Genomic DNA, 17,500 nt, shown 5'->3' with positions numbered 1-17,500 from the left:
GTGACACTCCCACACTAACACTGTCTGGTGACACTAGCACACTAACACTGCCTGGTGAGACTAGCATGCTAACACTGCCTGGTGAGACTAACACGCTAACACTGTCTGGTGAGACTAGCACATTAACACTGTCTGGTGAGACTAGCACGCTAACACTGTCTGGTGAGACTAGCACACTAACACTGTCACACTAGCCGCAAAAAGGTATTGTCTTAGCTAATTACATACTACACATAAACAACAACAACATATTGTTATAGTTATAGTTATACGAATGATATTGTTGGGGCTAACTTTCAGATTTTGATAAAAGCTAACAGCCATTCAGAATTCATTAAACTTTAGCCACCACATTCATGAACACAAAGAGAGACTTTCCTTATCGTTGGTCAGTGTGGATGCTTTTATCATTATAGTTATAGTTCCTGGTGTGAACGCCCTTAACCCTGTCGGGTGAGACTATCCCTGATAGCCCTGATCCCAGGCTAGTCCCTCAGCACGAGGACGCCACCGGACTTCAGAAACAGCTCTAATTAAAGGAGATGGAGGCTATTTCTGAATTCAGAGGCAAAACGTGTCAAGTTTTCCATTGACAACCTCCACTTTAAGAGGACTAGCCTGTGGAGGCCCATGGGCAGAAAGAGAGAGAGGGAGAGAGAGGGGGGGGAGAAAAAGAAATAGGGATGGAGAGAGAGAGAGAGGGGGGAAAAAGGAAGAAATAAGGATGGAGAGAGTAAGAACAAGACAGCAAGAGGAAGAGAGAGAGGAGAAAGAGGGAGAGAGGGAGAGATGAAGAGGGAGAGAAAGAGAGAGAGAGGGAAGAGAAAAAGAAAGAAATAGGGATGGAGAGAGAGAGAAAGAGGGAGTACAGAAAGCGAGCATTCTTGTGGACGTTTCAGCCGTATGTCTTTCAGCAGTGACTGAGTCACCGTTGGCAGTGACACGAGCAGTGGAAAATCTGCCTTTCTGAAATGCTGGCAGCTCACACACACACACACACACACAGTGAGCGTTTAACCACATTCCCCTTCAGCGAAGCAGATGAGAGGCCGCAGTGGGTCATCAGGACTGGGCTGTCGAGTGGAGATGGTTAACACTCCAGCAGCATCTACAGTAAAGGCCTCTGCATACTAGCCATTCCCGACCTGTAGCGCTGCAATGCGACGTCATGGGAGCGCCGTAACCATTTATACTCGCGTGTGGTGGTCGAGACACTAGTTGCAATATTCTCCTGAACAGAGGTGTCGCCGTTGTGAAAAGGCTATCGCTACCTACATTACACAGTAGAAGAAACAGTCAGTAGCATTGACGATTCGAAAGACTGCTGTTCACCAGCAGCAGCATCCATCTTCTTTTTTTTCAAGTAGCCGGGAATTCACGCCGAAACGGTTGCAAGTCTGCCGTCATTATGTGAAGCCCACTCACTGACTCTATATACACGATGTGATTGGCCTGACTAGAGTTTGGTTTTTCCAGCTCGCAAGCCAACAGAGAGTTGCTAGACGACCCTGGCTGCAAATTACATTTGCTGCCACTAGGGTGCGTCTAGATTTCTAGGCTACCTGTGAACCTCACCAATTCCACGAAGATCAAACTGGACGCATGGTCATTTTCTGACCCCACTCACCGCCCATCTGTCTCTCTCTCTTCCTCTCTCTCTCTCTCTCCCTCCATCTTCCTCTCTCTCTTCCCCTCTCTGTCTCTCTCTCTCTCTCTCTCTCTCTCTCTCTCTCCCTTCTCTTCCCTTCAATTCAATTCAATTCAATAAGGTTTATTGGCATGACCACACAAATAGAAAGTGTTGCCAAAGCACATAGAAATACAGAAACAGAGTAAATCTCTCTCTCTCTTTCTCATTTCTGAGAAAAGCCGGGAGAGCAGAGAAGCCATCTGATTTCTTTATAAAACTCTGGATGAGTGTGTTGTCCTGAACTAAGTTTCAAACTCTGGATGAGTGTGTTGTCCTGGACTAAGTTTCACACTCTGGATGAGTGTGTTGTCCTGAACTAAGTTTCAAACTCTGGATGAGTGTGTTGTCCTGGACTACGTTAAAAATCTGGGAAAATGTGTAGTCCTGGACTTAATTGTTAACTGGAGTTAACAATTGCCATGAGAGTGGCTGACCATGGAAAGACTTAGGATAAAGCCCTGTTGGTGTCTGTGGGACTAACACACATACATACACACAGAAGCAGGGCTTAGTCCTTGCAAACACACACACACACACACACACACACACACACACACACACACTTTAAAAGGGCAGACCCCCACAGGTCTTTCATCAGCTAGTTTCCCTGGCAACCAGGGGCATTCAAGATGTCAGACTTTCATGTCCCGTCATGTCCCCAACACATGTTGTTATTTCCCTCCCATGTCCATGTTTGTCCCTAACTTTCCCTCAGTGATGATGTCCACCGCGCTTCTTGTTAACGCTCCAGTGCTGTACGGGGGGAGGACCGGTCATGCGGTAAAAAGGAAGGGATCGCCCAGGGAACACACAGATGTTTAGCTTGCTTATTTTATTATTATTTATTTTAAAATGGTGCAGTACATGCATGATGAGGATATAACCTCATCAAAATGTTAGAGTCCATGGTGGGAGATTTGTCACTTCAGCCGATAACTCCCATGTTGAATATGAGCCCTCTTTTGGCATCTCTCCTGCAGCACTTAAAGGTGCAGTCCTCGATTACAAACACAATCCAAAGCACTTTTGGTCAAATTCAGCCGATTTGCGTTTATCCTCATGCTTTTCAAAGCGTCCCTTCTGTGCATGCTCAATAAACAAAGCAAAACAAACTCTGGTAACTATAAACAATCCTGCATTTGTACAAACAAAGCAGGCCAGACTGCCTCATATACTATATCAGACAATCAAAACATAGCTTTCTCGAGCACTTAGGGGGTGGGGGGAAATTAAGTGGCTGTTGATAAATATAGACCCTTTCAACAATAAAAACAAAAACAATGCTTGAACGTTCTATTTGGTTCCCAATCTAATTCCTCTGCATTAAGATAACATATGGAATGTTAAAACGATGGAGGCCATAGAAAATGAAGGCCATGGCAAACCTGTGTCATGGCATAAAGGCCTAAGGGCTGAGCCTTGCATGGGAGTGTGCTTTTGTTATACACACACACACACACACACACACACACACAAACAAACACACTACATTCACTCTCAGCCATTAGGCGCCTCCAAGGCTCTGGTCATTTAATCCTCTGTTTACAACGCCACATTTCAGCTCAGGGTGTGTGGGGTGTAGTGTGCCTGTGTGTGTGTGTGTTTGGTACTGTTATGAAATCTGGTTTGGAGACCTCAAAGTAAGGGAAATGACTGTTGCTGACCTGGGCTTGACTGTGTGTGTGTGTGTGTGTGTGTGTGTGTGTGTGTGTGTGTGTGTGTGTGAAAGACAGATGGAGTGTTGATGCCTTTGCGTGAGTGGAAATAATGTGTTTCTCGAGGGGATATACATCATATACAGAAACGGAGACAAAGTTATAGAAATTAACTGTTTCTTCATCAAGACTATTTAATTCACATTCGCCTTTGGATGGTTCATCAGTGCAAATGTCTCACATAATTATTAACCCTATGATGCCTGCTCTGTTTTCAGGGCATTCTCACTACCTTTAGTGGTGCAAGGAGACTCCAGATATGTGGTGTGTGCCTTCCAGAAATAAATGCCATTTTTTATTTAGTGATGAAAAATGACCTTTCTGCGCTCCACATCTGTGACGGGAGCTGATCTGACCTGACTTGACCCGAGCATGCGCAGTAGCCTGTGTGTGAACTCATGACCATTCTCTACAACAACTTTTTTACTGCAATGAACAAAGCAAAGGCAAAAAAAAGTGTTTCTTTGTTGAACAAAGTGGGATGCAATGTGAGCCTTGAATTGGATATCATGCAGGAATTTGCTAGGATTTGCTATAGGACACATGATAGCATAGGATAATGAACATGCTTTGCCAGAGAGAAACACACGAAAATGTTGGGTAGGTTGAGCTATATGCGGTCACTTTGTCTGTTTATATAATGTGATCGCTTTGACTCAGAAAGATGTGCTTGTTATCAATGGATAGCCCTGTGTCTCCTCTTTCATCTGACATGCTTGCCATATCTATGTGATCACGGGTTTGCGAGTAATTCAAACGAGAGTAATGGGTGCGCAGGTGAGCGGTATAGACTGTAAATATGATGCAATTTTATTTAATTCCAATGTTTTTTTACAATTTGAATTCTGAATCGTACAGACTAGTGTGAAAATCTCATTGGAAAGCCCCACTTCTGCTTTGTTATGAGATAAAGGTTTCATCTCGCTGCGATGAATAGATCCGGAGCAATTTAACAGAGAAGAATGGATGTGTTTTTTTGACACACTTTGCGTCAATAGGTCTTAAAGATTAGGGTTAAAGATTACAGTGGGACACTGTTAGTTCACTGACAGGCACAAAGTGTAGCCCGACTGCTTGAGATAGTAGGCACTATCAACCCCGTTTCTCTGTCTCACACACACACACACACACACACACACACACACACACACACATACTCAACCCAAAGCTCGCTTGCGTGGTTAAGCAAGCTGGTAACAACCCCAAGTTCAAGAGCTGATAATGTTTTACATGTTTTACAAGTGAGTGGATTCAGATGAGGGTGTCTGTTAAATAACTACACGTACAGTATGTCAGTGAGAGAGGCGATCAGGGGAGAGAGATCAGATGAGGGTGTCTGTTAAATAACTACACGTACAGTATGTCAGTGAGAGAGGCGATCAGGGGAGAGAGATCAGAGCCCTGCTGCTTCCTGGCACGGTTTAATGGATTAAAATCACAGACAATGATGCAACAACCACACAGACCAGTCTGAGATTACAGACTAACTAGTCCAGTTTCTCTGCCTCTCACACACTGTCACACACCTTACTAATTAAGTACCTCTGAACTATTCAATAATACAATCTTATTTCCTGGTAATTACAGCCCTGACTAGCAAATTAACATTCTAAAATGTATTGCACACACACACACACACACCTAGAGGAATGGAAGATTCAAATCTGTTGGATCTACAGACACCCATCATGGCAGCCTCCCCTCTGAAACAGACACACACAGAAACAGACACACACACACACACACACACACACACACACACAGTCATTGGAGTTTGTTGCAAAACTCCAATGACAGCCTGTTCCTCTCACCCACTGAGCATCAACAAACATAAACAACAAACAGCTACACACACACACACACACACAGTTGCAAAACACCAATGACCAGCGTATCCCTCTCACCCACTGAGCATTAATATAAACAACATCAACACACACACGCACACACACAAGCACACACACACACACACACACACACCTGTTTCACACCCTCTATGCACTTTTAAGATTCTGTTCTGAACACGCTTTTACCTGGAACTCTGGAACATACACCCTACCCATTCAATCTCGATAAGCAGGGACTTACTGACCTCTTGTAGCAGAGGAGGGGCTCAGGGTTTCTCACACACACACACACACACACTCTACTCACCCGATGTCGATGAGCGGGGGCTTGCTGCGGCCCCTCTTATAGCAGAGGAAGAGCTCGGGGCTCTTGAGGCTGCCGTGGTTGAGGTTGGCGGGCTGTCCGCCAGGTGTGACCTCGATGCAGGTGAAGCCCTCAGGCACCGTCTCGCCTGCCGAGCGGTTGATGACAGCAAGCTCGCAGATGGGCGCCTTGGGCCCGCCAGCCTTGGCCTCAGACAGGTCCTGCTCCAGGGGCGCGGACCGGTCTGTCAGGCCCGCCACCACAAAGTAGTCGCTCACGCGGTGGCCCTTGTCCTCGATCATGGCTGGGCCTGTGCCTGCAAGGAGAGAAGACAACAGCTGATGAGTACACATACACTCACAGAGGATCATGTTCAGTTAGCGAAAGATCAGGAGAGCTGCTGGTTCTCATACAGATCAGATCAGTTAGTCATAATTTATCTACACTAGTTCTAAACCAGTAATGAAATGCAGAGGGCGCTACTGAGCGCGCACACGCACACACACGCGCGCACACACACACAGGATCAGGTTCAGTTAGGGAACGATCAGGAAGGCTGCTGAATCTCAGACAGACTGTATCAGATCACCTCCTCATCCTCCTTCAGTAAATATCTAATAATCCAAACCCTGTTAGAAATGACATAATGGAGCATTTCCAACTTCTCATATAGGAATTACTCCAATACAGTAAAAGACGCACTCTGCTGTAATCCAAACATGGAAAACCGATGACTCCGGGACAAGTGAATCTATCGGTCAGAGGGGTTTTTCCGGTTTCATCTCTTCTTACATTTCAGGAGGATTGCCCTGTTCACCCTGCAGCTTGAGCTGCGGTTCTGCTGTTCGACTTAAAACGTTTAGCTAGCACTCCCAAAGCGTTTAGCTAGCACTCCCAAAACGTTTAGCTAGCACTCCCAAAACGTTTAGCTAGCACTCCCAAACACTACAGAAAATACATCTTTTTTTTCTCTGTCAGCAAATGGGAATGGGATACAAAAGAAAACACAAGTCCAAAAAGTCCAACAAAAGCGACTCCAGCAAGCGTCTCCTGTAATCTGGTGGCATGATCCCATCCCGGCCCCACACACACACACACACACACACACGTAATCAGAAACATGAGCTGAGTGAAAGGGCCCTGATGACTGAATCCAGTGGACCGCTGTTTGGATGAAATGACATCCTGTTGCGACACAAACCATTAGCGTATCAAAATGAATGGCATGCTATTTTAGTACACACTGCATACACACTGAATTAAACATTAACAGTAGCATTATGACAGGTGGCTTCTGGTCACACAAACAAACACACACAGTATCAGTACCACACTAGTGGGCAGCTAACACACACATCACTATACACACACACAGCCATTTAGCTGTTTTACTGAACTTCATAAGTGATGAATGTGGACACACACACACACACACTCTCACTCACTCTCTCTGTCCAGATGAGAGCAGCTCATCCATCATCATTGCTTAACTGTGGGCATTAAGGTGGATCCTTCCCATCAGTCACAGTCAGAGCAAGCAGTGGTACTAAAGGGAGCGGAGGAGGAGGTGTGTGTGTGTGTGTTTGTGGAAGGGGGGGGGGGGGGGGGGGTTTTGGGGCGCCTAGAAGCTTTAGTGTTTGACCTCAGCATCCAATGTGGTCAATCTAACTTAACAGGCCATTACTCAGTCAAGTACAAAGCAGTGTGAGGGTTAGAGGAAGATGCAGAGAGAGAGAGAGAGAGAGAGAGAGAGAGAGAGAGAGAACAGTGCTAGTGAAAGAGTACCAAATGAACAGAAGAGGGCCGTGGGAGACAGAGAGAGAGAGAAAGCTGGAGAGACACACTAAGAACCCCGAGGAGGAGGAATGCTTGCAAACGCTCCTCGGCCTGTAAAGCAGTGGAGAAACAACACCGTACAAGATTTATCTGCACAAAACAAAATACCTCAAGCTCCTCCAAACAGCTTTTCCAGGCACTTAGCTAGCTTGTGTGTGTGTGTGTGTGTGTGTGTGTGGGGGGGGGGGGGGTAGATAGAGAAAAATGGTGAGTGAGTCACAGAGAGAAAATTAGTAGAGCGAGGAAGAGAGTTATAAACAGAGGGGGGAAAAAAACAGGAAAATGGAAGAAAGCAGAGAGGAGAGTGGAGAGCAAATTATACAGAAAAAGGGAAGAGAGGGGGAACTAGGAACTAGAGAGGAAGAGAAAGAGGAAGGGATGGATGGATGGACAGAGGGTCTGAAAGAGGGGGACTAATGGCAGGCTAATGGTAATTGCTGTTGCGATGCCAGTCTTCAGTCCTGGACTGTAATGAGCCATGGGAAGCACAACAGCCCGGAACCAGCAATTAGCAATTAGCCTCGCCAGCGCTATGAATAAAATGCTAGATTGAGTGTGTGTGTCTGTGTGTGTGTGTGTGTGTGTGTGTGTGTCCCTAGCTTCTGTTTTGTCACACTCTTGTTGAGCTTTGTCGGGCCACGATGGAGACACTTCACAGGGAGAGGGAGAATCAGCACTTCTAGCAATTGCACCCATTACCAGACTGACAAGAAAAGCAACTAAGCAGCTACGCTAACTGCTAACACTGAACAGCTAACTGCTAACACTGAGGTTTTAGCAGAAAGCTTCTCATGGGCCTCCACTTCCTGTTTGGTACAATACACGGTCAAACTTTTCTGAATGGAAGCAGTTCACACACACACACACACACACACACACAGTAAGGAATCTGGGAAGAGTCAAAAGTAGCAGGTGAGGTTAAAGAATGGGCGTCACTGCACATGCCTCAACGTGCTTCAGAGAAATGGATATCATTATCCACATAGGCCAAAGGTGAAAGCAGGTCACATAATCGATAACAACAACCAACGGTAACACTTTATTTTAATGTGTCGCTGTTACAGTGTACTTACCTAATTAGGTACAGTGGTACAACCTGTGTAACAACATGTACTATCAGGTACTATCATTGTACTTGCATTATGTATTTGTGGGTACCTACATATATTTGTTACATTGTAATACTGAGTGACCCGATTTACCCCATCCAGCAGGTCTCAGGTCAGCTCTTTGCCTCCGATGAAAATTTAGGCAAATTGGCAGAGTTTTGTAAAAGCACTCAGTATTACAATGTAACAACTATATGTAGGTACCCACAAATACATAATGCAAGTACAATCGCATAATTATGCATTCATTTACTCATATATTTATTTGTTTGTTTGTTTATTTATTTATTCAGAAATTTTAGCTCTAACTTAAGTTACTCAGGGAAGTAAATAAAGACCCACAGCCCACAGCCCACCAACCCAAAACACACACACACACACACACACACACACACACACACCAGAGGCTTTGGGACGCAGACTTGAGGTCTCGGGACGAAGAAGCTGAACAAGCAAACACACTCACTGCCTTCAAAGAGCTTCAGAGAGAGGGGGGAGAGAGAGGGAGGGAGACAGGGAGAGGGAAGTGAGAGTTTCCAACCTTGACTCAGCTCTGCTGTGTGTGTGAGAGAGAGTCAAAGGGTGTGTGTGTGTGTGTGTGTGTGTGTGTGTGTGTGTGTGTGTGTGAGTGAGTGAGTGAGTGAGAGAGAGAGAGAGTCAAAGGGTCCAACACTGCAAGCACGACAGAATAAAGATACTCTGGGAACTGGGAAATCCTTGAGCTTGTGACGTTCAGACACACACATCACGTGAAGCGCATGTGCTTTTAATCCACATCACGACAACCCACCTGCACAGGTGAGAGCGGTGCAAAAGGTGCGTCACTCTCCCGCAGAACCTGCTAGCACCAGCTGCAGAACAGACCCCTGTTAGTTACATATCAACTGGTACAGAGCAAACTGATATGAACGCTAAAACAGGAACCTCCAACCTCCTCCCCCCGCCCCAGTGGCGCATCTTTATTTAACACCCGCCCCAGTGGCACTAGCAACATTATTTAACCCCCCCCCCCCCCTCCATCGGACTATTTGGCACATTCAGTGGCACTAGCATCTTTATTTAACACCCCCCCCCGCCCCAGTGGCACTAGCAACATTATTGAACCCCCCCACCCCAACAAGGCAAGCGGAAAGGGGGAATTCCGCTACTGTCTGCTCATCTCTTCGCTGCCAACACACACAGCCCACTAGTGCTACCACTAGCCCAACCTTCTCAGGGAAAAATGACCCGAGAACGAGAAACAGAAAACAATGAGAAAGAGTGTGTAAGAATGCATGTGTGTGTGTGTCTGTGTGTGTGTGGTGGTTAGTCGGAGTTCCCCCTCCACTGTAAAGTGCCATGTAAGTTGTTGTGAGAGAGAGAGAGAGAGAGAGAGAGAGAGAGAGAGAGAGAGAGGAGAGAGAGAGAAAGGAAGAAGGTGATGAATATCTCTAATATATAAATATAATATAAATCTAGTTAGTATTGTTTTTAGTATAAAGACACTTACTTTGAGCTTTCTTATAAGATTATTTGACTTAAAATAAGTCAAAATCTTCTTAAATTAAGACATAAAAACAAGCAAATGTATCTGCGTGTCTGTGTGTGTGTGTGTGTGTGTGTGTGTGTGTGAGTGTGTGTGGGTATACACTCTGAATCTCCAAAAGAAAGAATCCCTGGTCCTCGCCCTGGCTTTGGTTCTCTGTGCATATCGTCGTGCCCTTTGGTTTGACCGATGCCATTCTGCATGCGGTCCGAGCCAGACGGGAAGTGTGTCCGCGCTCTCACACACACAAACACACACGGCAATAAAACCACGAACAATGCCGTTCCCACACCTCCCCCGTCCGACACTTTCAACTGGCCCTGCTGGGGACGCGAAGCAAGCATGGGCCACGGCCCTTCCTACAACATCCTCTGGCCTCAGGGACAGGCCTCAGGATGGGCTCTGTGTGTGTGTGTGTGTGTGTGTGCGTGTGTGCTTTGGTGTGAATGTGTGTGTGTGTGTGCGTGTATGTCTGTGTCTGTACTTATTCATTTATTTCAGACCGTATGAAGGGGTGTGTGTGTGTGTGTGTGTGTCTGTGCTTTGGTGTGTGTGTGTGTGTGTGTGAGTGTGTAGGTGTGTGTTTGTGTGTGTGCATGTGTGAATGCATCGGTGGGTGCGTGAAAATGTATGTAAATCTGAAACTGAGTGTATGTGTCGGTGTGTGTGACTGTTTCAGTATGACTGTGTGTGTGTGTGTGTGTGGGGGTCCTGTGAGTCTCTGCTAACCTCAGTGGCAGTAGTGAGTGAGTGAGTGAGTGAGTGAGTGAGTGAGTGAGTGAGTGAGTGAGCACAGTGTCAGCTCTACAGAGCAGCTTAGCCGCGGTGCTCTCCTCATGCAGCGCTTTCTGAAAACCACAGCCTCTCCTCAGGCCCACTCATCTGCCGTGCAGTCTGAGCGCGCTCACAACGACTCTCTCCGATCCTAAAATACCTCGGCCGCCCCAGCGGAAAAGACAGAGCAGCGTTGTGCACCTTATTGACGGTGGTGAGGCTCCGCCCACACTGTACCAGTCTCCACCCTCCAGAAAAACACCCACAACTCTGATCTTCAAATACCGCCAGAAAAGATTTTTAAAAGGATGTTGCCATGTAGCAATGCCCTAGCACTCCACCCTATCCTCAAAACACACAGGGGCACACACACACACACACACCCTGACGTGCCAAAAGGGTTCTAGCGGCAGACTTCCTTGTCTGTACTTATCGTGATTGGTTATATTAATTGCTATTCTCGAGGCCTGGCTCTTAACTGGTTTGCAAGTTTTGCATTGCATTATTTCCAGTGAATGACGCTTCTAATGTTTGTATGCATTGTGTAAGAGTTTGTATGCATTGTGTAAGAGTGTTTGTATGTGTGTGTGTGTGTGTTTATGTGTGTCCTATGTTGCAGACATGTGACGCCTCTATTGGTGTACTGCATGTTTATCAAGACACTTTGTTCCTACATGTGCATTTCAGGTTCTCCATTTTACATATTGTACTCAATAATATAAGGACATGCACTCTTCCATGTGTGTGTGAGCTATGTTTAGGGCACATGCTGTGTATCCATAAGTGTACTGTACTCCATTAGGTGTATGTGTGTGTGTGTGTGTGTGACTACACAGTGGTGTTGAAGCAGTCCAGAAGTTGCTAGGTAACACAGTGCTCCTGCTCTTGCTTCTTTTCACACTAGTATTAGCGGCTAACGCTAGGCTCCTCTTAGGGGGTAGCCTATTAGACTGTGAGAGATGTGAACAGATCACCCACAAACCCTGAGAAAGAGCAAGACATGCTAAAACACACAGACACCAACAAATAATCACATGAGCTGAAAGAGACAAGAACTACAGAGCTAAAGCGCTAATGAACTAGAGAGATAAAGTGCTAAAGAACTACAGAGCCAAAGCGCTAAAGAACTACAGAGCTAAAGCGCTAATGAACTAGAGAGCTAAAGTGCTAATGAACTAGAGAGAGCTAAAGCGCTAAAGAACTACAGAGCTAAAGCGCTAATGAACTAGAGAGCTAAAGTGCTAATGAACTAGAGAGAGCTAAAGCGCTAAAGAACTACAGAGCTGAAGCGCTAATGAACTAGAGAGCTAAAGCGCTAATGAACTAGAGAGATAAAGTGTTAATGAACTAGAGAGCTAAAATGCTAATGAAACGTATAGGGGTAGTAGGCTACACCAGAGTTGCAGGACGCAGAGGGCCAGAGAAATGTTCACAGATTTCACCGTTCAGATCTCACACGTGTGGTTGTACCTGATATCACCGATGTGAAGCAGGAAGTGCTGCTGAACAGTGTATCATGGTTTGGCACCAAGTTGCAAAGATCTCATGGATCTTGAAGATAGACTTTGGGGTCACATTAGGGCACAGATTGTGAAGATTTTGCACAAATGCAACTATCCCATTGAGGAGGTCAGAGTGGCTTTTTCAATGTTGTCTCCTGATACGTTTCAAGATGGCAGTGCAAGATCCAGAAACAAATCTCCAGCATCAGCGAAAGGAAAGGGAGACCCATACGTCTCTACAATGTCTCATCAGAGTACTGAGGAAACAGGGGATCCATCTCTACAATGGCTCTGTCAGTAACAGTAGCCTTGGTCAGACTACATCTCTACAATGGCTCTGTCAGTAACAGTAGCCTTGGTCAGACTACAAGTCAGATTGCATTTGTCTTTCCTCCTCCACCTTCTTCTTCTGTCACTTGTTCTCCTTTTGTGTCTGAGTTTGACACTAACCCAGAGAGGAACAGCAAAAACAGACAAGAGAGAGAGAGAAAGAAAGAAGAAAGAGAGAGCAGACAAGAAGGGAGAGAGAGAGAGAGAGAGAGAGAGAGAGAGAGAGAGAGAGAGAGAGGGCCATTCAGCCTGTCTGGCGTGGGTAGGAGGAATGTCTGGATGCTCGGGCACAGAAAGGAGTCGAGCTGCTTAAATGAAGGGGGGCTGAGAGAGAGAGAGTGATGGAAAGAGAACAAGAAAGATGGAAGGAATGAAAAAGAGAGAGAGAAAGCTGGATGGAGAGAAAGAAAGAGAGAGATGGGTGGAGAGAGGTGCAAGGCAAGTAAAGAGGGATAGGAGAAATATAGGGAAAGAGAGCGAGAGGCAAGCAGAGATAGCCCTGCCTACCAGCCTCTACTGGCCCCTTAACACAGGGCTCAGGGGTCATACAGCAGGGGACAAGGTCACAAGGTCACAGGGTCAGCCGAGGTCACGGTGTACACTCTCTCCTGCTGCTACCACGCACTGCCCTCATTCATCCTGCTGCTTCTCTTCATCTCTCTCTCTTTCTCTCCCCCCTTTTTCTTTCATCTCTCTCTCTCGCCTTCTCTTGGAGCTTAGTTAGCATGGTTATGTATAAATACAGTGTTGCACATACACACACAAACAAACATCACACCCACCCTCAGGGGTTTAGACAGGTGTGTGTGTGTGTGCACGTGTGTGTGCGTGTGTGTGTGCTGTGCGCGTGTGCGCGTGTGTGTGTGTGTGTGTGCGCGTGTGTGCGTGTGTGTGTGTGTGTGTGCGTGTGTGTGCGCGTGTGTGTGTGCGCGTGTGTGTGTGTGTGTGTGTGTGCATTCCCATGCGTCACATTGAGTCATGAGGGAAAACCAGCGAGTTACTGGCATCGTGGGCACCACCATCTGCTAAAGCGGAGAAGCAAAGAGTGAGGTCACACACACACACACACACACACACACACACACACATTCTTACAACACAAACACGCCACACACACAAACACACAATCTCGCCACACACACACACACACACACACAGAGTAAATACAAATAAGCTTATAAACCCTGTGTGAGATCCCTCACTGGCTAAACCAGCATGACCCTCAGCAAAAACTGACTGGGACAGACATGAGCTGTGCTTGTAGACATCTGAGATCATAGACAGGAGTGTGTGTATGTGTGTGTGTGAGTGTGTGAAACACAGACTGATTCATTAACATAAATGTCAGCAATTTATGAACACACACATCATTTACTTGCTCTTTACACATACACTTCAGTTTGCCCTCAGGTCTTTTCTTGCCTTTTCACACACACACACACACACCCCGTTTCCCTGTGTCTGCTCCATGATCCAGCAGTACCTTCCCTGACTTCATCTCACTCACACTCCAAAATCCACGGTCGTTACCCTGGCAACCCCAATCCATCTACCTGCTGAATCCTCCCAATACTTAAGCCAGCCACCTGCCATGGCCCAAATGGAGAGAGGGAGAGAGAGAGAGAGCGATACGCATCCCCCCCCCCCACACACACACGGTTTACATGCACTCCCATCTACACCCTCACACACACACACACACACACACACAGTTTACATGCACTCCCATCTACACCCTCACACACACACACACACACACAGTTTACATGCACTCCCATCTACACCCACACACACACACACACACACACAGTTTACATGCACTCCCATCTACACCCTCACACACACACACACACACACACACAGTTTACATGCACTCCCATCTACACCCTCACACACACACACACACACACACAGTTTACATGCACTCCCATCTACACCCTCACACACACACAAACACACGCACACATGCAGACATACGTTGCAGTACTGTATGATGCGAGAGTGAAAGTGCTGTAGCAGATGGAGAAAGGATTGAAGATCGTCAATCCTAAACACACAAAGCTCCTAAACACACAGGTGAGTGTCACAGACAGACAGACACACAGGTGAGTGTCACAGACAGACAGACACACAGCTGAGTGTCACAGACAGACAGACACACAGGTGAGTGTCCCAAACAGACAGACAGAGAGAAAAGAAGAGAATAAAGAAACAAGAGGCAGAAGAGAGGGATTGAGAGGAGGTAGAGAGAGGGGGATGTCAGCGAGACCGTGAGTGAGACAGAGAAAGAGACAGAGCATGTGGGAGAAAGAGAAAGAGGCAGAAGAGAGAGATTGAGCGGAGGTAGAGAGAGGGGGATGTCAGCGAGACCGTGAGTGAGACAGAGAAAGAGACAGAGCATGTGGGAGAAAGAGAAAGAGGCAGAAGAGAGGGATTGAGCGGAGGTAGAGAGAGGGGGATGTCAGCGAGACAGTGAGTGAGACAGAGAAAGAGACAGAGTATGTGGGAGAAAGAGAAAGAGGCAGAAGAGAGATTGAGCGGAGGTAGAGAGAGGGGGATGTCAGCCAGACAGTGAGTGAGACAGAGAAAGAGACAGAGCATGTGGGAGAAAGAGAAAGAGCCAGCGCACCAGAGAGGCAAAGGCAGCACAATACGTCTCAATAGGCCATGACCTGAGGGACACTTATAAACACACACATATACACACACACTAATGCATGCATACACACAATCAAAAACCACGCACGCGCACACACACCACATCCATCCTCCTACTATTAAATTACCTGCGGTGCTGTCTGTAATCACATCACTGCTATATTATAGTATAATTTGACCTTATTTTCTTTTCATTTTAATGGCCTTGTTAAATGACTCTGTCATTGCTTTGGCAACACTGTACGAAAAACAGTTCTGCTAAAACACCTTTGAATTTGGGAGTAGAGAATGTGAAAGACAGAGCAACAAGAGACAGAGAGAGAGAGAGAGAGAAAAAGGGATAGAGACCAAATGTAAAAGAGAGGGATTGAGTAGGATGAGAGGGAAATAGTGAGAGATTGAGAGGAAACATTGACAACGCGCACAGAGAGAGAGAGAGAGAGAGAGAGAGAGAGAGAGAGTGAGTGAGAGTGACACACACACACACACAGAAAGAAAACACATACTGGGCACCTGCACACACACACAGAAAGAAAACATTTGCTTGCATCATTGCTTTAGTAACACTGAGACAAGGCAACACCTCCATCTTTTACAGTGTGTGCAACAATCACTGGATCATTATCGTCATCAGTTGTGTTTGCATAGCTCAATAGTTTACACACACACACACACACAGATGCCAAGCCCCCTAAACGTGTGTGCCAGGGGAGTCAAAGTCCTTTGGGTCAACAACAAAGCTGGTAAACACTTGTGTTTCCATGACTATGTCCACAGACAGACACACAGACACACACTGCAAACCTACAACTACACAGATTACAATAAAATATATTGCAACACGCACATGCAAACATGACTAACACACACACACACACACAAACATGACTAACACACAGGAAAGAGACACACAAACCTGAACACACACATAAAACACACACACTGAACTCTGCATGGGAATAACTCCTCTTGGGTATATTGATCCGTGCTGGTCCTTTGAAAGGGTTTATCCTTGAATGCACTCCACACACACACACACACACACTGGTTGTGGTGTTGAAATAGAACTAAATAACTACAGTTGAAATGAACAGCAGAGTAGCTGAACTACTGTAAACGTTTGACAGTAAAGTGTGACAGGAAACGAATGGGAGGGAGTGGGATTAGGAACCTGGGTCGAACCCGTCCTGGGAGTCCCCACAGGCACCCGGACCTACGTGCGGAGTGGACGCAGCGGCCACCTGATCACTTCCTCTCCGTCAGCGCCACTCGTTTACCACCTGCCCAAGGGCGCCAGTTTGTTTTTAGAAGTGGTGGGGACAATAACCATAAGCTTGAGTGTGTTTTGAAAAGTCGCGGGTACCCTTATGTAAGCTATTCATCCATTCAAAGCTGCATTACAATATGCTCAACAGTATAGGCTAGTGTTGCGCCGGTTAAGGTTTTTAACATCCAGCACCCACCCTGACCCGTCAGGAGAGACAAATCTGCACCCACGACCCTCAATATGCACTGATTAACTACCCAACCTGACCCGACCCGACAAAAAAAAAAAAACAATGAGGCGTCTTTTTTTGCCAGAACGTGTGTCTGAAAGCGAGGTGAAAATGCAGGCCTGCTGATCTGTTCACATGATCGCGGAATTTTGGGAGGCAGCATCAGCTATTAATGTTACGTGCAACAGGGCGCGTGTAGAGTGATAGGCGTAGGCCTTATTATCGCGTGGGCCTTCAGATGCAGCAGGTGTGTGATTTCCAAAACCATGGCGGGAGAACCGACTGCACTTTGGTTAGCTTGCATTTGCTTTGCTGTTGCTGAATGTTAGATTCTTCTGCGATAGATGTCTTCAGACAATAAAAAAAGTAATTTGGAAGGGAAATTGAAGAGAAGAGTTGCCCCCATGTTGGCCGTGATTCCCTTTGAAAATCAGAGGTTCACAGGCTACTGTGGCCTTGGTCAGTGGCGCCGCCAGCCTTAATCCTGTAGCCTCACGACTTTTACGTTTAATTCATTCATGAAATCATTCAATACAACAATAAAATAAGCTTGTGTATTGTCTTAATTGAAACATGCTTCACACAAAATGATAGCCTAGGCAAAGAGAATGGACATCTCAACATAAGGATAGGCCTACATTAGAAGATGATGGTTGGTGTAAACTTTGTCACACGGCGTGATAAGCAGTTCTGGCTTAAAAACGCCAATGTTCC

General features: G+C 46.3%; 1 protein-coding gene across 1 annotated transcript in view; it reads right to left on the bottom strand.

Annotated features, from left to right (window-relative positions):
• The window catches only part of dennd4c (DENN/MADD domain containing 4C), a 79,748-nt gene that overhangs the window by 45,653 nt on the left and 16,595 nt on the right, over positions 1–17,500 (bottom strand). The window contains 1 exon segment of the mRNA XM_048236070.1: positions 5,560–5,872. Within this exon segment, the coding sequence (XP_048092027.1) occupies positions 5,560–5,858 (299 nt within the window). The 5' untranslated portion in view covers positions 5,859–5,872.

Source organism: Alosa alosa, chromosome 24, assembly GCF_017589495.1.
Source record: "Alosa alosa isolate M-15738 ecotype Scorff River chromosome 24, AALO_Geno_1.1, whole genome shotgun sequence".
Lineage (NCBI taxonomy): Eukaryota > Metazoa > Chordata > Actinopteri > Clupeiformes > Clupeidae > Alosa > Alosa alosa.
Note: the sequence above shows the minus strand (reverse complement) of the source record. Positions and strands in the feature narration are given on the sequence as shown.